The following is a 20,528-nucleotide window of genomic DNA, read 5'->3' as shown; positions in this document are numbered from 1 at the left end:
CAGTGTCTTTTTTTTTAAATATCAAAGCTTGTTTGTCAGATTCTAACTCGGGGGGCGGGAAATATATGATTATTCTGAAAGTTTAATAGATCTGACTCTTTAGAAAAATCTGAGGCAGTCATTTACTTCCTCAGACCTTGGAGAATTGGCGAATCCTAGCTGCAGACTAACTGGCTACTCTGGTAGGGTGAAAAAAATCTCTTTAAGCTCAATCCTGCATGTGACTAGTCCCAGTGGAGTCAATGGTATTATTCAGGTGATGTACACAAATGTTTGTTTATGGGATTGGATCCTCAATCATTATTTTCATTTCATTATAATGATCTTCAGACATTTGGGGCTGAAAAGTTGTTGTTTTTTTTTTTTTTTGCTTTCCAATTTAAAATGAGTTATAAACTTAATTCTTTGCATGAGCTTATTCCTCAGTGAGGGTGAGTGCCTTTGTCATGCTTGAAAAATATTGGTTTGTAGCACTTGGTTTTCATTGCTGCTTTCATCTTAAATAATGCATAAGTCCTTTTAATTGTGAACCAAATGCCTTGAAATACATCAAAGGCATATTTAAAAAAACAAAATCTATATACAGCTGTGATTAAAAACCTCCACTCACTTTCTGGTTTTGTATCTGCAAATAAGTACTGGTGCATTTTACAACACGTAGAAGCCTGTCTACTGTATTTTCAGGCCCAAAAAGGTAATTAGACATCTATGTGCTATAAAAGGCACTGGCCAATGTCTTTCACAAATTGCAGTGTAAAAAGTGAGATTTCTTTTCAAAATCAGGCTATGTTTTGTATTATTTGAACACAAAAAGCACTTCAATTTTGTAATGGATTTCCTATATTTTTTCATATTTGCATAACTCAAAAATGGCTAACTTACACTTAAAAAACCACCCCCACACCCTTAAACAAAGCCTAGGAACGAAGCATAGAATCATAACTTTATGATGGTAGATTTCAGTCCAGAAACATTTTTCAGAGAGTTTATTAAGGGATGAAAATAGGTGTTTAAAATTAAATCTCTTTCAGCCTATGTTTATGCCAATTATAGTGATATAATTCAGGGAAAGCGTACAGTGTGGATTCCCCACAATCTGAAGGAACAAATTATTCTTCTTTAAAATAAATACTAATTAAATCCATTTTTTATCTATTTTTTTCCTTCTGGTTGCTTTTTTAGCAAAACATCTGCAATTTACAAAATTAATTAGTGTCTTTTTTTTTTTTTTTTTACTGCTGGTATGTTTAGAGAAATATTGCCGTAGTGAAACTTCTTTGTGCATAGATTCTCAGTTTGTGTGCACTTCTGTATATAACTCAAAATAAGAATTTATCCTTTGTTTTATATGGTGGGAGGTTGAAACAATGGTAAGAGTTAGGTTGCCTGATATGTAGCCCACTTTTGTTTGGAGATGTATTGGATTCAGATCAGCATCTGTTACTGCAGACACCCAGCAGATGTACATGATATCAGCAAAAAACAATATTTAAAACAATGACAGTGAGGAGCACTAGAGAAGACATGAAAGAAGCCTGGAGGCCTTAAAGTAGAAAAAATGATAATTTAAGAGTAAAGCACCAAATCTGTATCTGTGGCTCTGCGGACATCTGAGTAAGTCTCCCTGCATTTAGATGCATTCCTCAGAAAAGTAACTTAGGGAAAAATATATTTAATCCTTAAACTCATCGGTCAGCATTTTGCTTTGGAGGTTGTGGTGATTTGGCTATTACTTCAGCTTTGTGTACATGTTTGAATTTTAAAATGCAATATTCTAAATTGATCTGAATTTAACTTGAAATTCTGAGCCTGATGCTGCTAATTATTTTGCCATCAGACTGAATATTAAACATATCTACTGGATTGTTCCCTCTTTTTGTTTTCATATAACACCTGGTGCTTGACTTACATCCTGTTAATTTCTTGCTGTTTAGTAAATTATACCCTGCAATTTTCTCTGCTGTATGTAAAATCTTTTTTTATCCCATGATGCTTTATTCTCTTAATTGATTTATGTGATTCACCTCTGAGAAACGCTAGCTGGTGCCTCAACACATCACGTATTTCCAATAAACAGCAGAAATTCATTTGACAGACAAAACAGGATACATTTTTATGCTGAGCAATGTAAACATGGAATATCCACAAATCCACAATGTAAGAATCCCTAAAAGCCATGTCAGAGTAGGTAGTCTGCTCTTTTCTCTTTTTTTTTTAATTAAATGAAGCCCAGGAAATTTAGACTTCAGACTGAGATTAAGAACGTGGAGCAATGTCTGATTATTAGCAAAGACATTGAGGCAGTCACTCAAAAAGGATACCAGTGTGTGAATTTAATAAAGTCTCCACAGAGGACTATTTGCTTTATCAGAAGTATTTTGAGTCAGAGGATAAAGGCAGGAGGCTGTTAGCCTATGAAATGGAAAAGACAGAATTTTCCAGATGTGTCCTACCTATAAGAGAGGCAAGAGATAACATCAAGATCAGCACTAGAAAAATTAACCACACCTTTTACCATGTTTATATAAGCTTTTCCTCCTACCCATGACCCAAAGAAGATTTCCCAGTTTCTCTGTAATATCTTCCATTCAACTATAGATCATGGAGAAGCCCTAAACTCTGTGATCTCCCTGCAAGAAACCTAAAACTGCTGTGGGTTTCCCTTTGTGGAAAGTCCCAGATACTCCACAACGTTCTAATAGGTAACACTAGAAAGTATCCTCTGGTATTTTATTTGTTAAATAAGGTAAAAAGATAAGATCATCTTGCTGGATACCATTGTGAGATCAAATTATTGTAAAAAAAGTAGTATAAAGCCTGAATCAGAAAAGCAAATCTGCAGGCCAGTATTTCTTAAGAATCAAGGCTATAGCATCCACACCAAAATCCTTGTTGGGCTCCTTCCAGAATATTTAGAATGAGTGTTAAAGAAAATGACAATTGCTGGAGGTGCAACTCTCCAAGAGGCACTTTGATCCATATGTTGTAGTCTTGTCCAGTTATTGCTGCACTCTGTGGACTAAGTCTTCAGGAGAATTAATATGATATTAAGCACCAACCTCTTGTCCAGTATAACTACATTTTAACCACTACATTCACTCTATCTGAATTATCTGGCCTCCGAACAAAAACAGTTCCTCAGGGCAACTATGGCAACTAAAAAGCATATTCTTACAGCTTGTCTGAATAAGTTCACTCCCCCTATACAACACTGGTTGAATGCACTGTTGGATCTGACTGAATTTGAGTTCCTCTGTGAAATGCATTAACAAATTAATTAGTTGAGGACCTGGCTCTTATTCTAAATAAACAAATAAACAAAGATGGATGTCTTGCACAATATATCAAAATAAAGAGGTTTTTGGACAGGCTTCTTTTTCTTCCTGAACACATGGAAAGGCCAACATGGGCTCCATCTACTTTACTTTATGCTATTAGAGTGCTGAAGGCTCCATCTGGCCCCTCTCTCTAATTCTCTTCTGGCTTTTTCTTTTATTTATTTAATTTTATTGCTATAGGGAACTGTATCTGTGTTATGCCAGGAAGCAAGGATATAGAGCCCCAAGAGAAAGTCATGACTAATAGTGGCAGTGGATGCTTAGAAAGAAAGTTTTAAAAGTTACCAGTGCAACATATCCAGACACTATCTGGCATGTGAGTGAAGGATTTCAAACTTGAATCCTTACACGTACCGCTTGCAGGAAGGATGCTATATAGAATAAAGGCTCTATTCTGAAAATCCTTGCTAATGCAAGTAGGCCTATTAAATTTTAAATAGTTACCCTGCTCTTCACGGCCTGAGCAGGCATATTTCTCAGTAGAAAAGGGTCAAGGGGACATCATGGTTGCCTCTGTTCTTGGCTAGGGTAAACTGGGAAGAGTTGACTACAGCACCCAAACTACTACGTGTGGGCAAGCTTTTTTTTCATTTCCCTTTGAGCTGTTACTGATCATATCGGGGGGAATCATTGGATAGGTTTGCAATAATCCAGGTTTTTTTCTGGCTTGATCAAAAATTATAGCTATTTGCATGAGTAAGGACTATTCAATACAGCCACTCACTTGGGTAAGGGTTGTTTATGGCAGGGAAGATTTGCAGGGGTCAAGCTGTACAGTATTGTATGGAAGTGCTCTATGCTGCTGCAAGGCCATTTATAATGGACAATTCTCCCCAACAGCAATAGTAATAAAAACAGTCAAGTTAACAAAGGTTCCTTTCCTGTTCCTGAATTGTAAGAATATGCTATTTGAGAGAGCAATTCTCTCCCTATGTGTGATACCACTCCAGTTGATGTCACCATAACTGATGGTGCGTGGGCTGGGATCCTCCTGGTTTAATTGAGAATGAACTGCCGGCGGAACTTTGTTAGTGATAGGCCTTCTGCTCTGAAACTTGCCTCTCGTGTTCTGTTGACTTCTACAAGGCCCATCCTGCAGTCACATGTTTTTCTGATCTGGGAAGAACAGTGATGGGCATATGAGTGGGATTCATTAGTCTGGAAGGGTTTTGATAGGCTCATTGGGTAAATTGATTCACTGAAGGGCAGAATCTAATAATGTTTTGGTTAATTTCTTTTTAGATTAACTGATTATTTAGAATATAGATAAGTGCATTAAAAACAAACAAACAAAAAAAACTCTCCATACATAAATATATATTAAACCTGAGCATTAACACACTGCATTCCCCTTGCGCTTGTCTTCTCTTGATCAGAGACTGCCTATATTCTCACTGGTTGGGTAGCTTTTATGATATGGGAATCTAGATGGAATCTTGTTTGGTCCCTGTTCCTGAAAATACCTGAGAATGTGTTTCCCTTGTCAAATACAAATTGTCTTGGTGAAGTCATTGGGATTAGTCAGTTGCACGAATCTAAGCATGTATGAAGGTTTTGCAGGTCAGGACCTTGAATTGTAAAATTAATACAAGGTATATCAGTCTCTGGAGGTGTCATGTTTTGAAATAAAATTTTCAGGCCTTTATTCATAATGTCAACCCTGAGACCCTTTAAGTGTCTCTCTTGCTCTCTTCCAATTAAAATTGCTGAGTTATATTAATTGACTATTAATCAGTAATTTTTTCAGAGCATTTTTAAATGTGTGAATACATGTTCTATTGTGTGAATGTTCATACATCCTGTTTGGAAGGGGCTTTTTTTTTAAGAGCTATTGTGTATTTTACTGGCTAACGCTAAATGAAATTCACAAAGCTGAAGAAGTTAAAAATTAAAATTGAAACTTTGCTCTGATTCCAGTTTGACAGTATTTGACAGTATTATCCCATGTTACCTTTCCAGTGCCTAGGCAAAATGAGTGGAGGGGATTGAAAGAAAAATGGCTAAAATTCCATCTCTCAAATTCTCCTTTACTTACAGTACTTAACTCTGAAAGTAAAAGCCAAATAGATGTATGGCTTTAGTTGGATGATTAACTTGGAAGTAGAGTTTAGATATGAAAGCTCATATTTACGTAAGCATTTGCAACAGAGAGAGGGGCTTCAAGTCAGACTGCTTTACGAGCAATGACAGAACCTGTTTTCACAAATTGTCAATAAAAACAATAAGGGCACATGCAGGTAACTGTCACCTTTAGGCTCGAAAGGTGCCATACTAGGTCTTCGCTTTTCGCTCCTGACTTGGGATGTTTATTTCTCCTGGGGTGAATCCATAGCACCAGCTTTGTTCTGATAACAGCATCTGGCACTAGATTGATTTAACAGACTATGAGGTTTGCTCTTTTCAGATATGCACTCGTACAGCAGCTACTGTATAGCTCTGACATGGCCACACGCTGCTGTTGTTTTTTCTGCCTCCTAGCACCACGTGTGAAGCTAAAACTCTTTGACACCTGCCATTTGGACCCTTTTCGTACTGAAAAATGTCATCGTTTTCAGACAAGATGAAGACAGATATCTGATCGTTCTTCTCTTTACAGGGATGTGCTGAGGGCATGGTTCATAGATGAATGAATAGAGGATTCCAGTGTCATAATTGTACAGTTTGTTACATTAGTTTAGTAAGCTAGAGGTCTTACTTAAATTATGGATTCTTAGCCTTACATCAAAATGGGAAGGAATTAATCTTATTTAACTCTAATATTAAGGAATATTTATTTAATCCATTTAATTCTGATGGTAGTAAATAAAAACTTTTCATACAACCTTCTCACTTGCTGTTTTTAATATTGTGCAAAAAAATTTTGCACTGTTTTTCAAATAGGAATACTAACTGAAAAAATAAGATGGGAAAATCCTGAACTAGTTACTTTGTTTTGTAAAGTAACCAGTGAACGACTTTATCTAGGAAACATTCAAATTCCTCAAAATCAGAAGTTTAGCAGAGGTGTGCTATATTCTCCAAACTTTCATGTGTTGTTTCAGGAAAACCTGTTTGCTAATGCGGGTGTCACAAGTATCACCCATGTTGTTGAAAGCCATTCCATATTAACAAAGAAGAGATCAGGTTGCATATCTCTGAACAAAATTGCTCTAATACTTAAAATACCTTTTTTTATTACATTTAAGTACTTTACAGGATGCTCTTAGAATGCAAAATCAACATTTTGGTTTCACTCTCAGGTACAGGCCAGCAAGAGTCTGAAAGGATGTGCTTTTTAAAAAATGTGCGAATGTCATCCTGTCAATTTGGAGGGGAGTGGAGGTACCCTTTTAAGATAATTATTTCAGTAATTGCATTTTGTATTTCATGCATGCTCAGAGGTTTGACTGCAAACATTTGTAGCTGAACTCTCCCTGACTTTCTTGGTTACCTCTTAATTTATTGTAAAGTAAGCTTTCAACAACATTAAAGAATGTGAGAAAATCCGTAAATATCTCCAATATTTGAGGTCTGAGTTATTCTAAAAGGTCCCAAGGTTAGCAAAATAAATAAAATTAGACATAAATGGTGTGTGTGTGTGTGTGTGTGTGCATGCGCAATGCATATAATAGTACTTATTTTTGTTTGCCTGGTGTTAACTCTGTTTTCAAGAGGGAATTCAAAAGAAGTTCCCTTTATTTGAAAGGGCATGTTTGTTTCAAAATTAGATGGCTAAATAGTTAACTTACATTGATTTTGAGTAATTCCAGGTTTAAATTGTTCATATGACTTAATGCCAAGTGGATGTTATCTAGATGTTGTGCTTCTTTTCCCTTTCTAAATAACTACCGTAATTGTTTATGTGAAGAGAGAGGCTGACATGGATTTTTTTTCTTGCATATTTTGGGCTCATATAATTATTTACTTTACTTTATATCTACCATGATGCTTCTGTTTGTAGTGAAAGCTTCCATTTATATGCTGTTTTAGGAGAATTCATAAACTTATCAAGCAAGAATTGAAATCAGCTTTCAAGTTCTCTCTATTTTCCTGTTAAAACTTGATGATAAAATTTATCGAGGAAAGCATTGAAATCACTCCTCTCTTCGTAGGCATGCAGAATGAATATATTTTGAAATTGTAGCATTCTTTTCTCTAATGCAGCATAAAAAAGTTCCTTTGTCTTGATGCAAAAAATGTATATTTGTAAATTAATATTTACAGTGCTTAATATATAGAATGTTCAAAGATGTTGATCGATCTCAAGCTGCAGATTTAAATCTGGATGAAGAAAATATTGGCGTAGCCTGAAAGTGCCTTTTCCTCATAGGGAGGATTATTTATTTTCAAGCATTAAAAAGAGTGAGTGAGCGACAGGGGGTTATTTTTAAACATTTTGCTCTCTGTTTCAAATATGCTTTTAAAATTACAACACAGTCTTGAGTGTCTGAAAGCAGTTATCACAAGGGCAGAGGTACATTTAGAAAAACATTAGCAAGTTTAGCGTTCTGAAGAGTAGGCAGAGACTTCAGTTCCCAACCCCTAGCCAAAGGAGGTTGAGCATGTCAGATGAAGGTCATATGTCTGCAGTCTCCAGAGCCTGAGAAGGGAGTCTGATGAGTGCATTGTACTGACTGCAGCCTCTGCCAGTTAATGGAGTGGCACGTTGGCTTTGTCAGGAGGTGAAGTGCTCTAGCAGTCTAAGTCAAGCAAGGTCAACTAGGAGGGAGGTAAACATTAGATACAGCAGCATGTGCATGCACATTCCATTTGTACATGAAGATGATGCAGCTCTGAAATTGCTCAGAAATAATTTTGACTTGAAAAGGTAGGTTATGAGGGAGGGACCACTCAGGCATTACTTGTGCACCCAAAGCTTTCTGTAAAGCCAGGGAGTGATTTAGATTTGCAAAGAATGCAGGGGTAGTACATTTTGGCCTTAACTTGATTAAATGATTTTTACTAAAGGCAAACACTCTGGGCCATATCCTGTTCTGTTACATTGGCAGTAATTCAGATTAATTCCATTTACTTCACTGGAGTCCCTGCAAGTTTGCATGTTTGTAAAGGAGGCCAGAATCTCAGCTCTTTATGTGCAACACATAAATGCCTTTTCTCTTTAAAAGGAAAATACACACTATCATTAAACCTGTAACATTTTAAAAGACTGTTAGAATTTGCAAAAAAAAAAGTGAGGGTTTTGGGAGGGTGACAATGTTGATTATTCAGGACCTTCCAGTTAACAAGTTGTAACAATAAGATGAAAGTTTATGGTTGCTTCATTACTGTACAAAACAGTGAATGGGAAAATTGAGTTTTAGAAGTGGTAGTGACTATATATTTGGACTGTGAATTTGTTTTACAAAAATAGTATTGGGCCACAGTCTTGCAGTTTGAGACAACTTAGACCCCTGCATCTGAGCAGAGCCCTGTTGACTTCACTGTGTGGGCACATAGGGACAGTTCAGGATTTGTATATTTCAGGATCATGCCCTTCATTAGCTTGAAAGATTTATTTTTGCAGCTTTTAGAAAGTCTGTCTGAGATCACTATTTATTAACAACTGTAAGGTTATACACTGATTAGGCAAGCTGGATAACTTCCTGCAGTGTGGTGTCAGGTGGCTAAAGTGTCTTGCAGCAAAGAATAAAAACATTAACATTACTTAAAATACCTAACTTCTGGTGAGCTTTTGCTATAAGGGGAAGAATAGAGAAACTATTAGCCCCAAAATTATGGCAAAAGATGCCTAATAATGTTAATGTAGCCCTACATGTTATACCCAGAACCCAAGCCAATATATGAACAAATAATCTCAAAATGGTCAGAGCAATTTTTAAAAATCGTTACATATTGTGGATGGTTCTGTAAAATCAGGCTTGTGTTTAAACACACCACAGTATAATTGTTAGTATTTGGAATGTAAACTGACAAATGATGTGATGAAAGAACTGTCTGTGGATATGCAGAGATAAAGATAATAACCAGTTAACAGAGCTCCACCAAAGTATTAAATCTGCAATGTGTTTCAATTTGATTCTTTAAGGTGGTAAATGATCATTATTACTGGCTCTGAGGCCAAGGATGCTGCAGCTGTTTTTCCCAAAGAAATAAAGCGAATCCGTACATGTTCATGGGATATTCAAAGAATTCCATTTGGTGTAGTGGGGCTTTATCCTCAGATTATCTTCTGGTGGATTTAAGAAAGCATATTGATAAATTATCTTTCATCAAGTCTTTCAGCCCTTGACACTTGTTTGATTATGATAACTTTCCAATCTGCTAGACTGTGGTTTGTTGTTGAAGTGTTGGAACACTGATTGGTCAGTTTCCCGAGTAATGATGATAGGTGATGCGTAATTTCTACATCCTGCAGGTTTTGCACATCTGTTGTTGCTTGCATTCTGTATCTTGACAATGAATGATATAAATCACATCTGTTGAGTCGAATGCTACATTTTACTGTAAATTTTGCCTGTAATGGTACTAGTGAATACACAGATGGATACAAATACTCACAAGTTGTGCATCTCTTTGAATTACAATACACTCCTATTGTGAGGAGAATTTCAGGTTCTCTGTCTTCTCTGACAATGAGTTAAATGAAGAGGTTGGTCAGTCAAGGGGGTTTTTGTATGGCTGTTTGTAGCTTAACTGCTCTGAGGTATCTGAAGATTCTTACTGTGTGTTATTTATGTGTGTTTTGAAGCTGCTGGATACATATATATAGCAAAAAGAATCTTAATTTAAAAGACTAATTGTTATTACTTTGTCTCATTTATTTTGCAGGTGCTTATGCAAATAATTTCTCGTGCCTTTTTGCACACATTTAGAGGTCAAATTATCTGATCACATCTAAAAATAAGTTAGCTGGCTATCTATATAAGCAGTCACATTTGATGATGCAAAGTGATAGATTGTCTTGAGGTCTGTTTTTAAATTTAGCTTTAAGTGTGTGATGCAAGTTTATTACTGTTTTTTTCCACATTTTTATTTCTGTCTAATTATAGTATACTCTGTTCTCCATTCTCTCATTCTAGTGCTCTATATGGATGCTGCTGCATCTCTCCTTCCACCTGTACTCAAGGATTCTCATTTGAGGAACTCATAATCTGGCTCTATTTTCTTGTTTGTTTGTTTTTTTATTTCCCTGCATGTGTTATGTTTGGTTAAAGGAAGTACCTGCTGAATCTGGGTCAGGAAGTGATAGCGTCATCACTTGCTTTTGTTGTATTCTCTTAAAGGAGGACACATAGCACCCTTGCATACTATCCATGCATATTCAAGATGTTGCACCAGATGACAATGGGATTGTACGGGTGTGACTGAGGACAGGATTTGGACTGTGACTTTGACTTGACAAGTGGCCTTTTAATGCAGCACAAAAAAAGAATGATCTAATATAAGCAATCTTTTGCTGTGCAGTATATAACAATTAATGAAAACAGAATGAAAAATAAACAGCATGTAGTTTCATATTTAAGTAAAAGCTGGATGAAAACCTTTTCTTCTATAAACAAGATAAATGCAGACTTTAAAATATTCATGATGCTGAAAAGTCCTCTAACTATACACACTATTAAAATTCTGAATAATAATTTGATCTTTTAGTTTGATTGATGCACAGACCTAAAATTTTGTGTGTTTCCAGGCTAAATTATACTTGTCTTTATATTATTCAACAAACACCTATTAATAGATTTTTCTTGCACAACATGCCTTCGTTTTCCTTTTCTGCTTGGGCAATATCACTGGCCGATGAGAGACAGTGAATTTATTATTTGAATTTAGTTTCACAGTCTCTCTGACCTAACAGTCTGCTTCTATCCTTTCTGGATTTTCCAGTCCTGGAGTTCCATTATTTTTATGTCCTGTATAATATTTAAACCACTTCTCCTAGCTAGTAAGATTACTCAGTCAATGTGGGGCTCTCCAGTGTTTCAGCCCTTTGCAGAGGTCTTGCCTGCGGCTGCCGCCAAAAGATAAATGAAGGGCTTATGTGATAGTTTCCCAGACAGTCTCATAAGTGCAATAATTAATCATGATACTTTTATATTTTAGAAATTAAATTATGCAACCTTCAGCATCAAAACACTGTTTTGGGATAAATCATTTTTAGTCAATGGCAAAACTCCTATTAACTATGTTGAGTCAAGGATTTCACCCCAAATGTATAAAGGTGGCTTATTGATTCTGACCTTCTTTGTCCCATTATTGTTTTATAACTAGTAATGTTTTTATAAGGCAACTACAAGAAATTGTATTTATGCACAGCAGTTCTGCCACATCAGTGTTGGAGGATCGTTGTAATTAGGATGGGAAAATCCTCCTTAGAGGCCGAATATATAGATATCCCCTCTCTATTTTATAGATTATGAATCCAGTATTGCATTTGATCTTAGGCAAAACTCTAGAGTGTAATACAGTGTTAATAAACATAATTGAGATTTGCGGAAGTATTATAAAGCAATATCATTTTTTGTCAATTCTAAAAGTATAAATACAGATATGTATTATTTTAACATGTATGGTATGGATGGTTAAGCATATTAGGTAAAATTTTCAAAAGTGCCTAAGTCTTATTGCCTTTCAATGAGATTTAGGCACCCACGTCACTAGGTGCTTTTGAAAACTTTACTGCCTATATGCACAAACATGAGTGAAGTAGTAATTATGTAAAAGAGCTATATGATAAAATAATTTTGAGTTTGGAGCAAATTTAACTCTTTTTGGATTCATATGTACTAATTTCCCTCTATTCCTTTTATTTCCTTGAAAATTCACAAAAAGAGAAAATGTAAGTGTTGTAATAGAATGTTTTTATTAGATCTCTGAGTGAAATGTGTCTTATGTCTGCCAGAGTTAGATAGGCTTTCCCATTTAGTAAGCAATGTTAACAAAGGAAATAGAACACCACCAGGTGGTGCTAGTGCAATACATTTAAAGAGCAGCCTTGGTTTTAACATTTAAAATGCATCTCTTTTAGTAACCGTAAATGAGACCTGCACACCACATAAGGCTTTATGTACTAAGCAATAAGCAATAATAGCGGTGTAATTAGTAAACATAAATTGAAGGATTATGTAGTGGGTAATTTGTGTTCAGGTGTGCTTCAGATGTGTATATTTTGTAACTTTAAAAAGTTGGATGGGGATATGGAGAAACATCTCTAGGATGGATTTATATCGCCAGTGGGAAGGCATATTCTATAAACTTTAGTCATCTTTTTGTTGATGAAACCATTAGGAAGCAGTATATTGTGATAGCACATATAAGGCCTGCCACTTCCCACACACTATGGGTATTTTGTGTATCCGTGGCATTGTTTGTTGTTTATATATTATTTCTTACAATGTATTAGTTTTCAATATGTAATTATTTTCTATTAATTATATAGTTGCTATTTTGTACTGTCCAAAAATGTGGTGGGTATTCAGAAATGCCCAGGAAAAAAGGATACCCTTCTGTTTTGTCTAGTATTTTTAAGGAAAATACAAAAATAAAAAAAAAGTTATATTAAAAAATAAAACAAAAAACCCCAACAAATCCAAATATTAGACAGTGCAGCTTTTCATAATGGGTAAAATAAAATTAAAAAATTGGCCCGTTTTCAAAAGTGATTTGAAAGTCCATCTTAGGTGGCATTTATGCTCTTCTGAAAATTTAACCAATCACCCCTTTTTTCTTGAAAAATGTTGTAAAAAACAACTTTCATCTGGTGAACATAAGAGTTAAAAAACAATATGGATCAAATTCAGCACAGAGGAAGCAAACATGATTCCTGCTGAAGTCTCCAGGAATTATACCAGCTTATGCCAGGTCTGAATTTGACTCTAGATGCTCTGAGGAATGGTAAAGATAGACACTTGCAATTGGGCAGCTGAGCAATTAACTTAAACTGGTATAAAAAGCCCAAACAAAACTCTTTTGCTTGCTATAATAGTATTTTTGTGATCAAGATAAAGCATATTAGAGTGTATATGTCAGCCTCACTTGGGTGACCACTTTGCTGCAACTAAAACCAAATGAAATAAAACCAGAGAGGTATTAATAAATCTGTAAAACCTTGGTTGAGACTGGATAAACCAATCATTTTTTTGGAATTGCTTTTCTGGAATGCATAGCCCTATACTTTTACTCCGGACAATTTGTTTTGTTTTATGTCTAGATTTTCCGGTCTCAATTCTGAATGCCAGTTGTTTGGGGTGGTTTTGTGCTGGGTGGAAGCTCTGCTGCCTTCGGAATCTCAGACCCGGGGTGCCCAATGGGGATTACTGCATACATACAAAAACACCTTTGTATGCAAATCTCATAATAATGATAGGTGCTTTACCTGAGTGCGTTCCATATTTTTTTTCTAATTAAAAACATGTTGTAGGACAATGTTTCAGTTTTGCGTGAATGGAGTATAAAAATCCTTATGCTTGAGAAAAGCAAACATGCTCTTTCAGTTGTTGTTTCCTAAGTTTTACTTTTGTTTACTCTTTAGTTTGTGAATTTTTGAACCATCTAAAACTATGGGTGATTTTTTCCCAAGTGCACAATGAAACCAAAGTGAGCTCACCTGGACTAGTAAAATAACATTTTGATGAGTATCAATAAATCATTAAGTGTCCTTGAATTCCTAGTCAAGTCACTTTTAAATTAGCGGACGCTGCTGCTGTTCCTTGGTGCGGGGGGGCGGATACGCTCTCGCAGACGCTGCTATTCCACGGGGAGGTGGTAGCCCAGGGCTCCACTGCTGCTCCTGGGGGATGAGGGCAGCCCGGGGCCTTGGTGCTGCTCCTGGACTGCTGCTCTGGGGCAGCACCCAGGACCAGCTGCCTTGGGCCGCCCGACAGCAGCTGGTGTAGCTTGGGCGGCCCTGGGGTCAGCCACCCTGGCCACTGCAGAAGTCATGGAGGTCCCAGAAAGTGACCTCTGTGAAAGACTCGCAGCCTTACACACACACACACACACACACACACACACACACACACACACACACACACACACACACACACACACACACACACACAAAAACAATATTCTAAATGTGTGTACAGGAGATAAGTGGTCCAACTAAATTACCAGCGAGTATTTTTTGTTTGAGAAAATCTGACTTCCTGATTGGTCACAAGTGAATAGTGTCTCACCCATTTTTCAACATCACAGAATACTGTAGAGGTTGGCGTGATGGGCAGTGTGTACTCGGAGACTCACCACTGAAAGAGCAGAGGTGTTACAGGCCAGGCAAGGAATAGGCGCACTGGCAGAACTAGAGGTGCTTTCACAGTGTCTGTACTGTTGTCTCACTGTGGCCAATGATGTTTGTCCTTCACTTTTATTAGCATTCAGTTCATCCAGAATATTTTAAAAATGTGTTTTAAAAATTTGTAAAAATGCAAAAAAAAAAATCACTTCTTAATGAAGTGAAGTCTTGTCTATCTCAAGTTGATTTGATTGTCAGCTGTGCATTTTTAACTGTTTGCTATTCTATTTCGTAGCATTGTCAGTGAAGCGGGAGCATCTATCTACAGTGTTAGTCCAGAAGCTTCTAAAGAGATGCCAGACCTAGATCCTAACGTAAGAAGTGCAGGTATGAAATATACGTAATAGTTCTATTATTCGTATAATTCAGTTGGTATTGTGTGTGATATTCCGTACAGTAATAAGAAGAGGCCCCTAAATACAAGGGGAGGGAATGGACTGAAGAAAGCGCTTTTACCTGTGACTTTGCATCTCTTTATTTTTGGTTGCTTGGTTTCTCAATTGTAATGTTGGATTAACATTATTTGGTATGGAGTTTGGAATGTGTTTGAAATACTGGATATCTAACTATCCATCTGACCACACTGCCTTCTACCTAGCCCTGTTAAGGCTCTGAGCTGACATGTCTCATGAATATGTTGGGTCTTGTGGACTTCTGGGGCTAAACAAGATCCAGAAAATTGCCAAACCTTTGCCTGAACAACAGGACATTTGTACTCTTCTATGAACTAACCCTCATCTTTCTCACATCTCACACAGACGTGCGAATATATACATACGTGTCTATATTTTGCCCAGAATGTGGTCACTTTTAGTGTGTTCTTCCAGTAACTGCACATGATCTTTAAAGCAGAAGTAGTTTGTTTTAGAGATGTAAAAATGACTACTGCAGTGTAAATGCCGCTGTACTGTAAGATAGACCAGGTGCATAATGAGATCATGGGAGCCACTGATGGTATTAAAATGTGTGTCTGATTATGGGATACTCTGCCAGGGTATAACTTCCACTGATTGTGGTGGAGCCAGGATTTAACATACAGATTCCAGCTCTTCAGGGGACCTACTTCAGCCAATCGCTTAGACAAACAAGTTTGTTTACATTTGCAGGAGACAATGCTGCCTGCTTCTTGTTTACAGTGTCACCTGAAAGTGAGAACAGGCGTTCGCATGGCACTATTGTAGCCGGCATCGCAAGATATTTACGTGCCAGATACACTAAAGATCCATATGTCCCTTCATGCTTCAACCACCATTCCAGAGGACATGCGTCCATGCTGTTGACGGGTTCTGCTTGATAACAATCCAAAGCAGAGTGGACCGACTTAAGTTCATTTTCATCATCTGAGTCAGATGCCACCAGCAGAAGGTGAATTTTTTTTTTGTTGGTTCAGGTTCTGTAGTTTCCGCATCTGAGTGTTGCTCTTAAGACTTCTGAAAAATGCTCCACACCTCGTCCCTCTCAGATTTTGGACGGGACTTCAGATTCTTAAACCTTGGGTCTAGAGCTGTAGCCATTTTTAGAAATCTCACATTGGTACCTTCCTTGCGTTTTGTCAGCTCTGCTGTGAAAATAATCATGTGTTGGGTCATCATCCGAGAATGCTATAACATGAAATATATAGCAAAATGCAGGTAAAACAGAGCAGGAGACATACAATTCTCCCCCAAAGGGTTCAGTCACAAATTTAATTAATGCATTTTTTTTTAACGAGCATCATCAGCATGGAAGCATGTCCTCTGGAATGGTGGCTGAAGCATGAAGGGGCATACAGATGTTTAGCATATCTAGCATGTAAATACTTTGCAACGCCGGCTACAAAACTTCCATGGAATGCCTCTTCTCACTTTTAGGGCGACATTATAAAAAAGAAGCAGGCAGCATTATCTCCCATAAATGTAAACAAATTTGTTTGTCTGAGCGGTTGGCTGAACAAGAAGTAGGCCTGAGTGGACTTGTAGGCTGTAAAGTTGTACATTGTTTTGTTTTTGAGTGCAGTTATATAATAAAAAAGAAGCTACATTTGTAAGTTACGTTTTCACGATAAAGAGATTGCACTACAGTCCTTGTATGAGGTGAATTGAAAAATACAATTTCTTTTGTTTATAATTTTTACAGTGCAAATATTTGTAATAAAAATAATAATATAAAGTCAGCACTGTACACTTTGTCTTCTGTGTTGTAATAGAAATCAATATATTTGAAAATGTAGAAAAGCATCCAAAAATATTTAATAAATTTCAGTTGGTATTCTATTGTTTATCAGTGCGATTAATCACGATTAATTTTGTATGACTTTATCTGTGTTTCCATTTTCATAATTTGTAAATTCTTCTTCTAGTGCTTGCTCATCTTGATTCCATTCTAGGTGTGTGCGCGCCCACGTGCATGGTCGTTAGAGATTTTTGCCTTTGTAGTGGTATCTGTAAGGTTGGTTATGGCGCCCCCTTGAATGCCGCACTCATGCGTCGGTATATTAGGCGCCGCCAGCTCTACACCCTCTGAGTTCTTTCTTACCACCTGTGGTGGTTAGTTGGAGCACCTCCTCCCTGCCTACCAAAGGCTAGCAGTTTCATCTCTACTGTATTTGATCCTTAGGGCCTTGTAAATAGTTTGTTTATAATAGTTAGTGTTTAAGTAGTTGTTAAGTAATGTAGGAAGAAGTTACAGTCCCAAAGGCCTCTGCCCCAGGTGGGGCATACCCCTGTCTCCAGGTTTTAAGCCCTACTCTGACTGTAGCAGGCCTATGCCTGTTAGTGACCCCCATAGCAGCTGCCTGAAATGCTTGGGGAAATCGCATGTGAAGGACAAGGGTGGCATGTGTAAGAACTTTAGATCCAGGACCCAGAAAGAGCGCGACACCCTTCTGAGGGCCCTCCTTGTGGAGGCTGCTCTGAGCCAGTCTTCTGAGCCTTCCCAGCTGGACTCTACCCCTAGCACTTCAGCCTCAATGTGTAGCGCACCCCCAGCATCGGGCAAGAAAGAAGTCCAAGACGGACAGCTTCCCGGCACCAAGCAAGAAAGGTCTCGGGGTATTGGGCAAAGGACCCAGTTTGAGCCACCTTCCCACACCAGAACCACATGGGCGTGCCTCCCCAATGGGGGCCTCTAGCTCCCCAAGGGAGCTGCCACCGACTCCCGGGAGCCATAGGGGACCCAGGCTTGTGGCGAGGCTGATGACTTTCCAGGCTCTCCCAGCACCCAGAGAGCAGAGGCCTCTACCAGTGCCGCTGGCGCCTTGTGTTTCACAGGAAGCGGCAAAAGCTCCCTACGAGGGTAAGCCAGCTGTCAAGCTCCCCCCCGCAGCGGGCAAGTGAGCGCCGCCAGTCCCCAGAGCCGAGACAATGCTCTCTGTCTCCATACTGTAGATTTCCAGCTTTGCAACCCAGGTCTTCTGCAAGTCACCCTAGATCACTGGCGCCGCAATCGCTGTCCTCTCAACGCAGATTGCCTAGGGGGAGGCGCTGGTCATTGTATTGCCAGCACCGTTTACCCTCCCACGGTTGTCTTCTTGGTGCAGACCCCTGTCCCCTGCACCATGGGAATGGTCTCTGTCGCAGTACCAGTCCACCCGCCCCCAGCACCGATCCTCTTATTCAAAACGCCGGTCTCCAGTGGCGACGGTTAGCCACCAGACGCAGGCATCGACAGCCACACTGTGGTCACCGGAAGGGGATTCCTCCAGCACGGAGAGGGAATTGAGCTCCTCGCTGAGGCATCACCGGTGTGATCGAGCACCCAAGGCTGCGTCAACCTCTGTGATGCCATCTTGGCAACATGGCCAGTGGCCAGCACAGTGGCCTTACTGGAGTGTGTGGGGCATGCTTCTGATGCCAATACCCTCTTCACGCCATTTGTCGACTGCTGCCTCGGGGCAGCAGCTGACGGCACTTGTGGCACACAGGATCAGTGTGCAAAGTGCACTCAGAGGTCAGGGTAGAGGAGTGATTGCCCACCCCAAAACTCCCTTCCCCTTGGAGATGTTGCTCTGGGGCTTCCCCCGGTGGTCCAGTCGTCATACTCATCCCCAGACGAGGCGGAGGTAGGGCCCTCGAGTGCCAGCCCGCCGGATGACTTCAAACAGCACCAGGCCCTGCTTCGACGGGTGGCCAAGAACTTGGGCCTGGAGGTAGAGGAGATCGCCGAACAGGCGGACACCCTGTTCCGTGTGCTCTCGGCATCTACCCCTGTCTGTGTTGCGCTATGAGTGCATGATGGGGTCTTAAAAATAGCTAAGCCCTCTGGCAAACCCTGTCATCCATCCCTCCCACCTCCAAGAGGGCTGAGAAAAAATACTTTGTCCCAGTCAAGGGGTTTGAGTACTTATATACCCACCTGCCTCCAAGCTTGCTGGTAGTCTCTGAAACCAATGAAAAGAACAAACAGGAGCACAGAAGTTCAACCACCAAAAATAAAGAGGCCAAGAGGCTGGACCTTTTTGGGAGGAAGGTTTATTCAACGGCCAGCCTTCAGTTCCGGGTGGCGAACTACCAGGCTCTGTTGTACAGCTACAACTTCAACTTATGGGATTCCCTCCATAAGTTCAAAGAGTCCCTGCCTCAGTACTTGGCCCAGGAGTTTGGTACCCGATGGAGGAGGGTACTGCAGCAGCAGCGAGGTGCTCCCTCCAAATGACGTAGGATGCGGCCAACTTGGCGGCTAGGGTGGTTGCATTGGCAGTGGTCATGAAGTGCAGCTCCTGGCTTGTGTCAGGAAATGTAGGCCTCAATTCAAGATCTCCTGTTTGATGGGAATGGTCTCTTTGTGGAGCAGACTGACACAAGGCTGCATGACCTAAAGTACACTTTGGCCATCCTTTGCTCGCTGGGTCTGCATACGCTGCAATCGGTGAGGAAATAGTTCCAGCTGCCGCCAAGGCCTTGGCAGCCTCGACAGGGGTCTGCAAGAAGAAGGGATAGAGACACAAGCTTTCTTCAGGTTTTAAAAAATGTTTAGGAACAGCTTAGTTAAAGGTAGGCTATGTGGAGCTTACGAGATGTGCAAGGATAGAACACTCTATGCATCCCCAAGTGAATTCTTCCTCCTTCCTCCCACACCCATGGAGAAGAGTTGCATTGTGTGGTATATAAAGTTGATTTATTACAGTAGAAGTCGTTAGACTATTACATGGGCCCTTGCCTCCCCAGGCCACCCCCTTGCCTCTTAGTGGGTATGTCTACATTGCAAGAAAACACCTGTGGCTGCCCTGTGTCAGCTGACATGGGTTCACGGGGCGCCGGCTGCAGGGCTATAAAATTGCAGTGTAGATGTTCAGGCTCAGGCTGTGGGACCCTCTCCCCCCGGCATGTCTACACAGCAATTTTATAGCTCAGCAGCCGGAGCCCCACGAGCCCAAGTCAAGTGACATAGGGCAGCTGCAGGTGTCTGATTGCAGGATAGCCATACCCAGTGTGGCTCTCCCCTTCCTGTACGCTAATTTACTCCTTTGTGACTAAATCCTTCAGGGGCCATGCAGACTGTGCAAACACCATGTCAGGGTAGGGATGGACTGCATAGTGGAAACGTCTTGTTATTTGTAAATGATGCCACCAATAATTTGTCCCTACTCCAAAACTTCCCCAAATTACTATTGTTACTGAAAGGCACCTGTCGCCACTCAGACCAACAATTAAAAAATATTTGGAATTAATATAAACAAACAAACAAGCATTAGGAAAATGTTCCACATGGAAAGTTCCTTGTTTCTTAAACTCTCTTAATCTCCAAAACACCTGATTTTTCTGATGCTTTCAAGAAAAAATGCCGTCCTAAAAGTAAAAGTAAATAATTGGAGATTACCAATCTCCTAGAACTGGAAAGGACCTTGAAAGGTCATTGAGTCCAGCCCCCTGCCTTCACTAGCAGGACCAATTTTTGCCCCAGATCCCTAAGTGGCCCCCTCAAGGACTGAACTCACAACCCTGGGTTTAGCGGCCAATGCTCAAACCACTGAGCTATCTGTC

The 20,528-nt window shown here is 39.4% G+C and overlaps 1 protein-coding gene across 3 annotated transcripts in view; it reads left to right on the top strand.

The window, feature by feature from the left end:
* SRBD1 (S1 RNA binding domain 1) overlaps window positions 1-20,528 on the top strand; it is a 257,032-nt gene that overhangs the window by 131,203 nt on the left and 105,301 nt on the right. For all 3 annotated transcript variants that reach the window (XM_045011858.1, XM_045011857.1, XR_006578521.1), the window contains exon 17: window positions 14,804-14,895. In XM_045011858.1, the coding sequence (XP_044867793.1) occupies window positions 14,804-14,895 (92 nt within the window). The remainder of the gene's footprint in view (window positions 1-14,803; window positions 14,896-20,528) is intronic.

The sequence above is a fragment of the Mauremys mutica genome, chromosome 3 (assembly GCF_020497125.1).
Source record: "Mauremys mutica isolate MM-2020 ecotype Southern chromosome 3, ASM2049712v1, whole genome shotgun sequence".
Lineage (NCBI taxonomy): Eukaryota > Metazoa > Chordata > Testudines > Geoemydidae > Mauremys > Mauremys mutica.
This window is presented reverse-complemented; position numbering and strand designations above follow the sequence as displayed.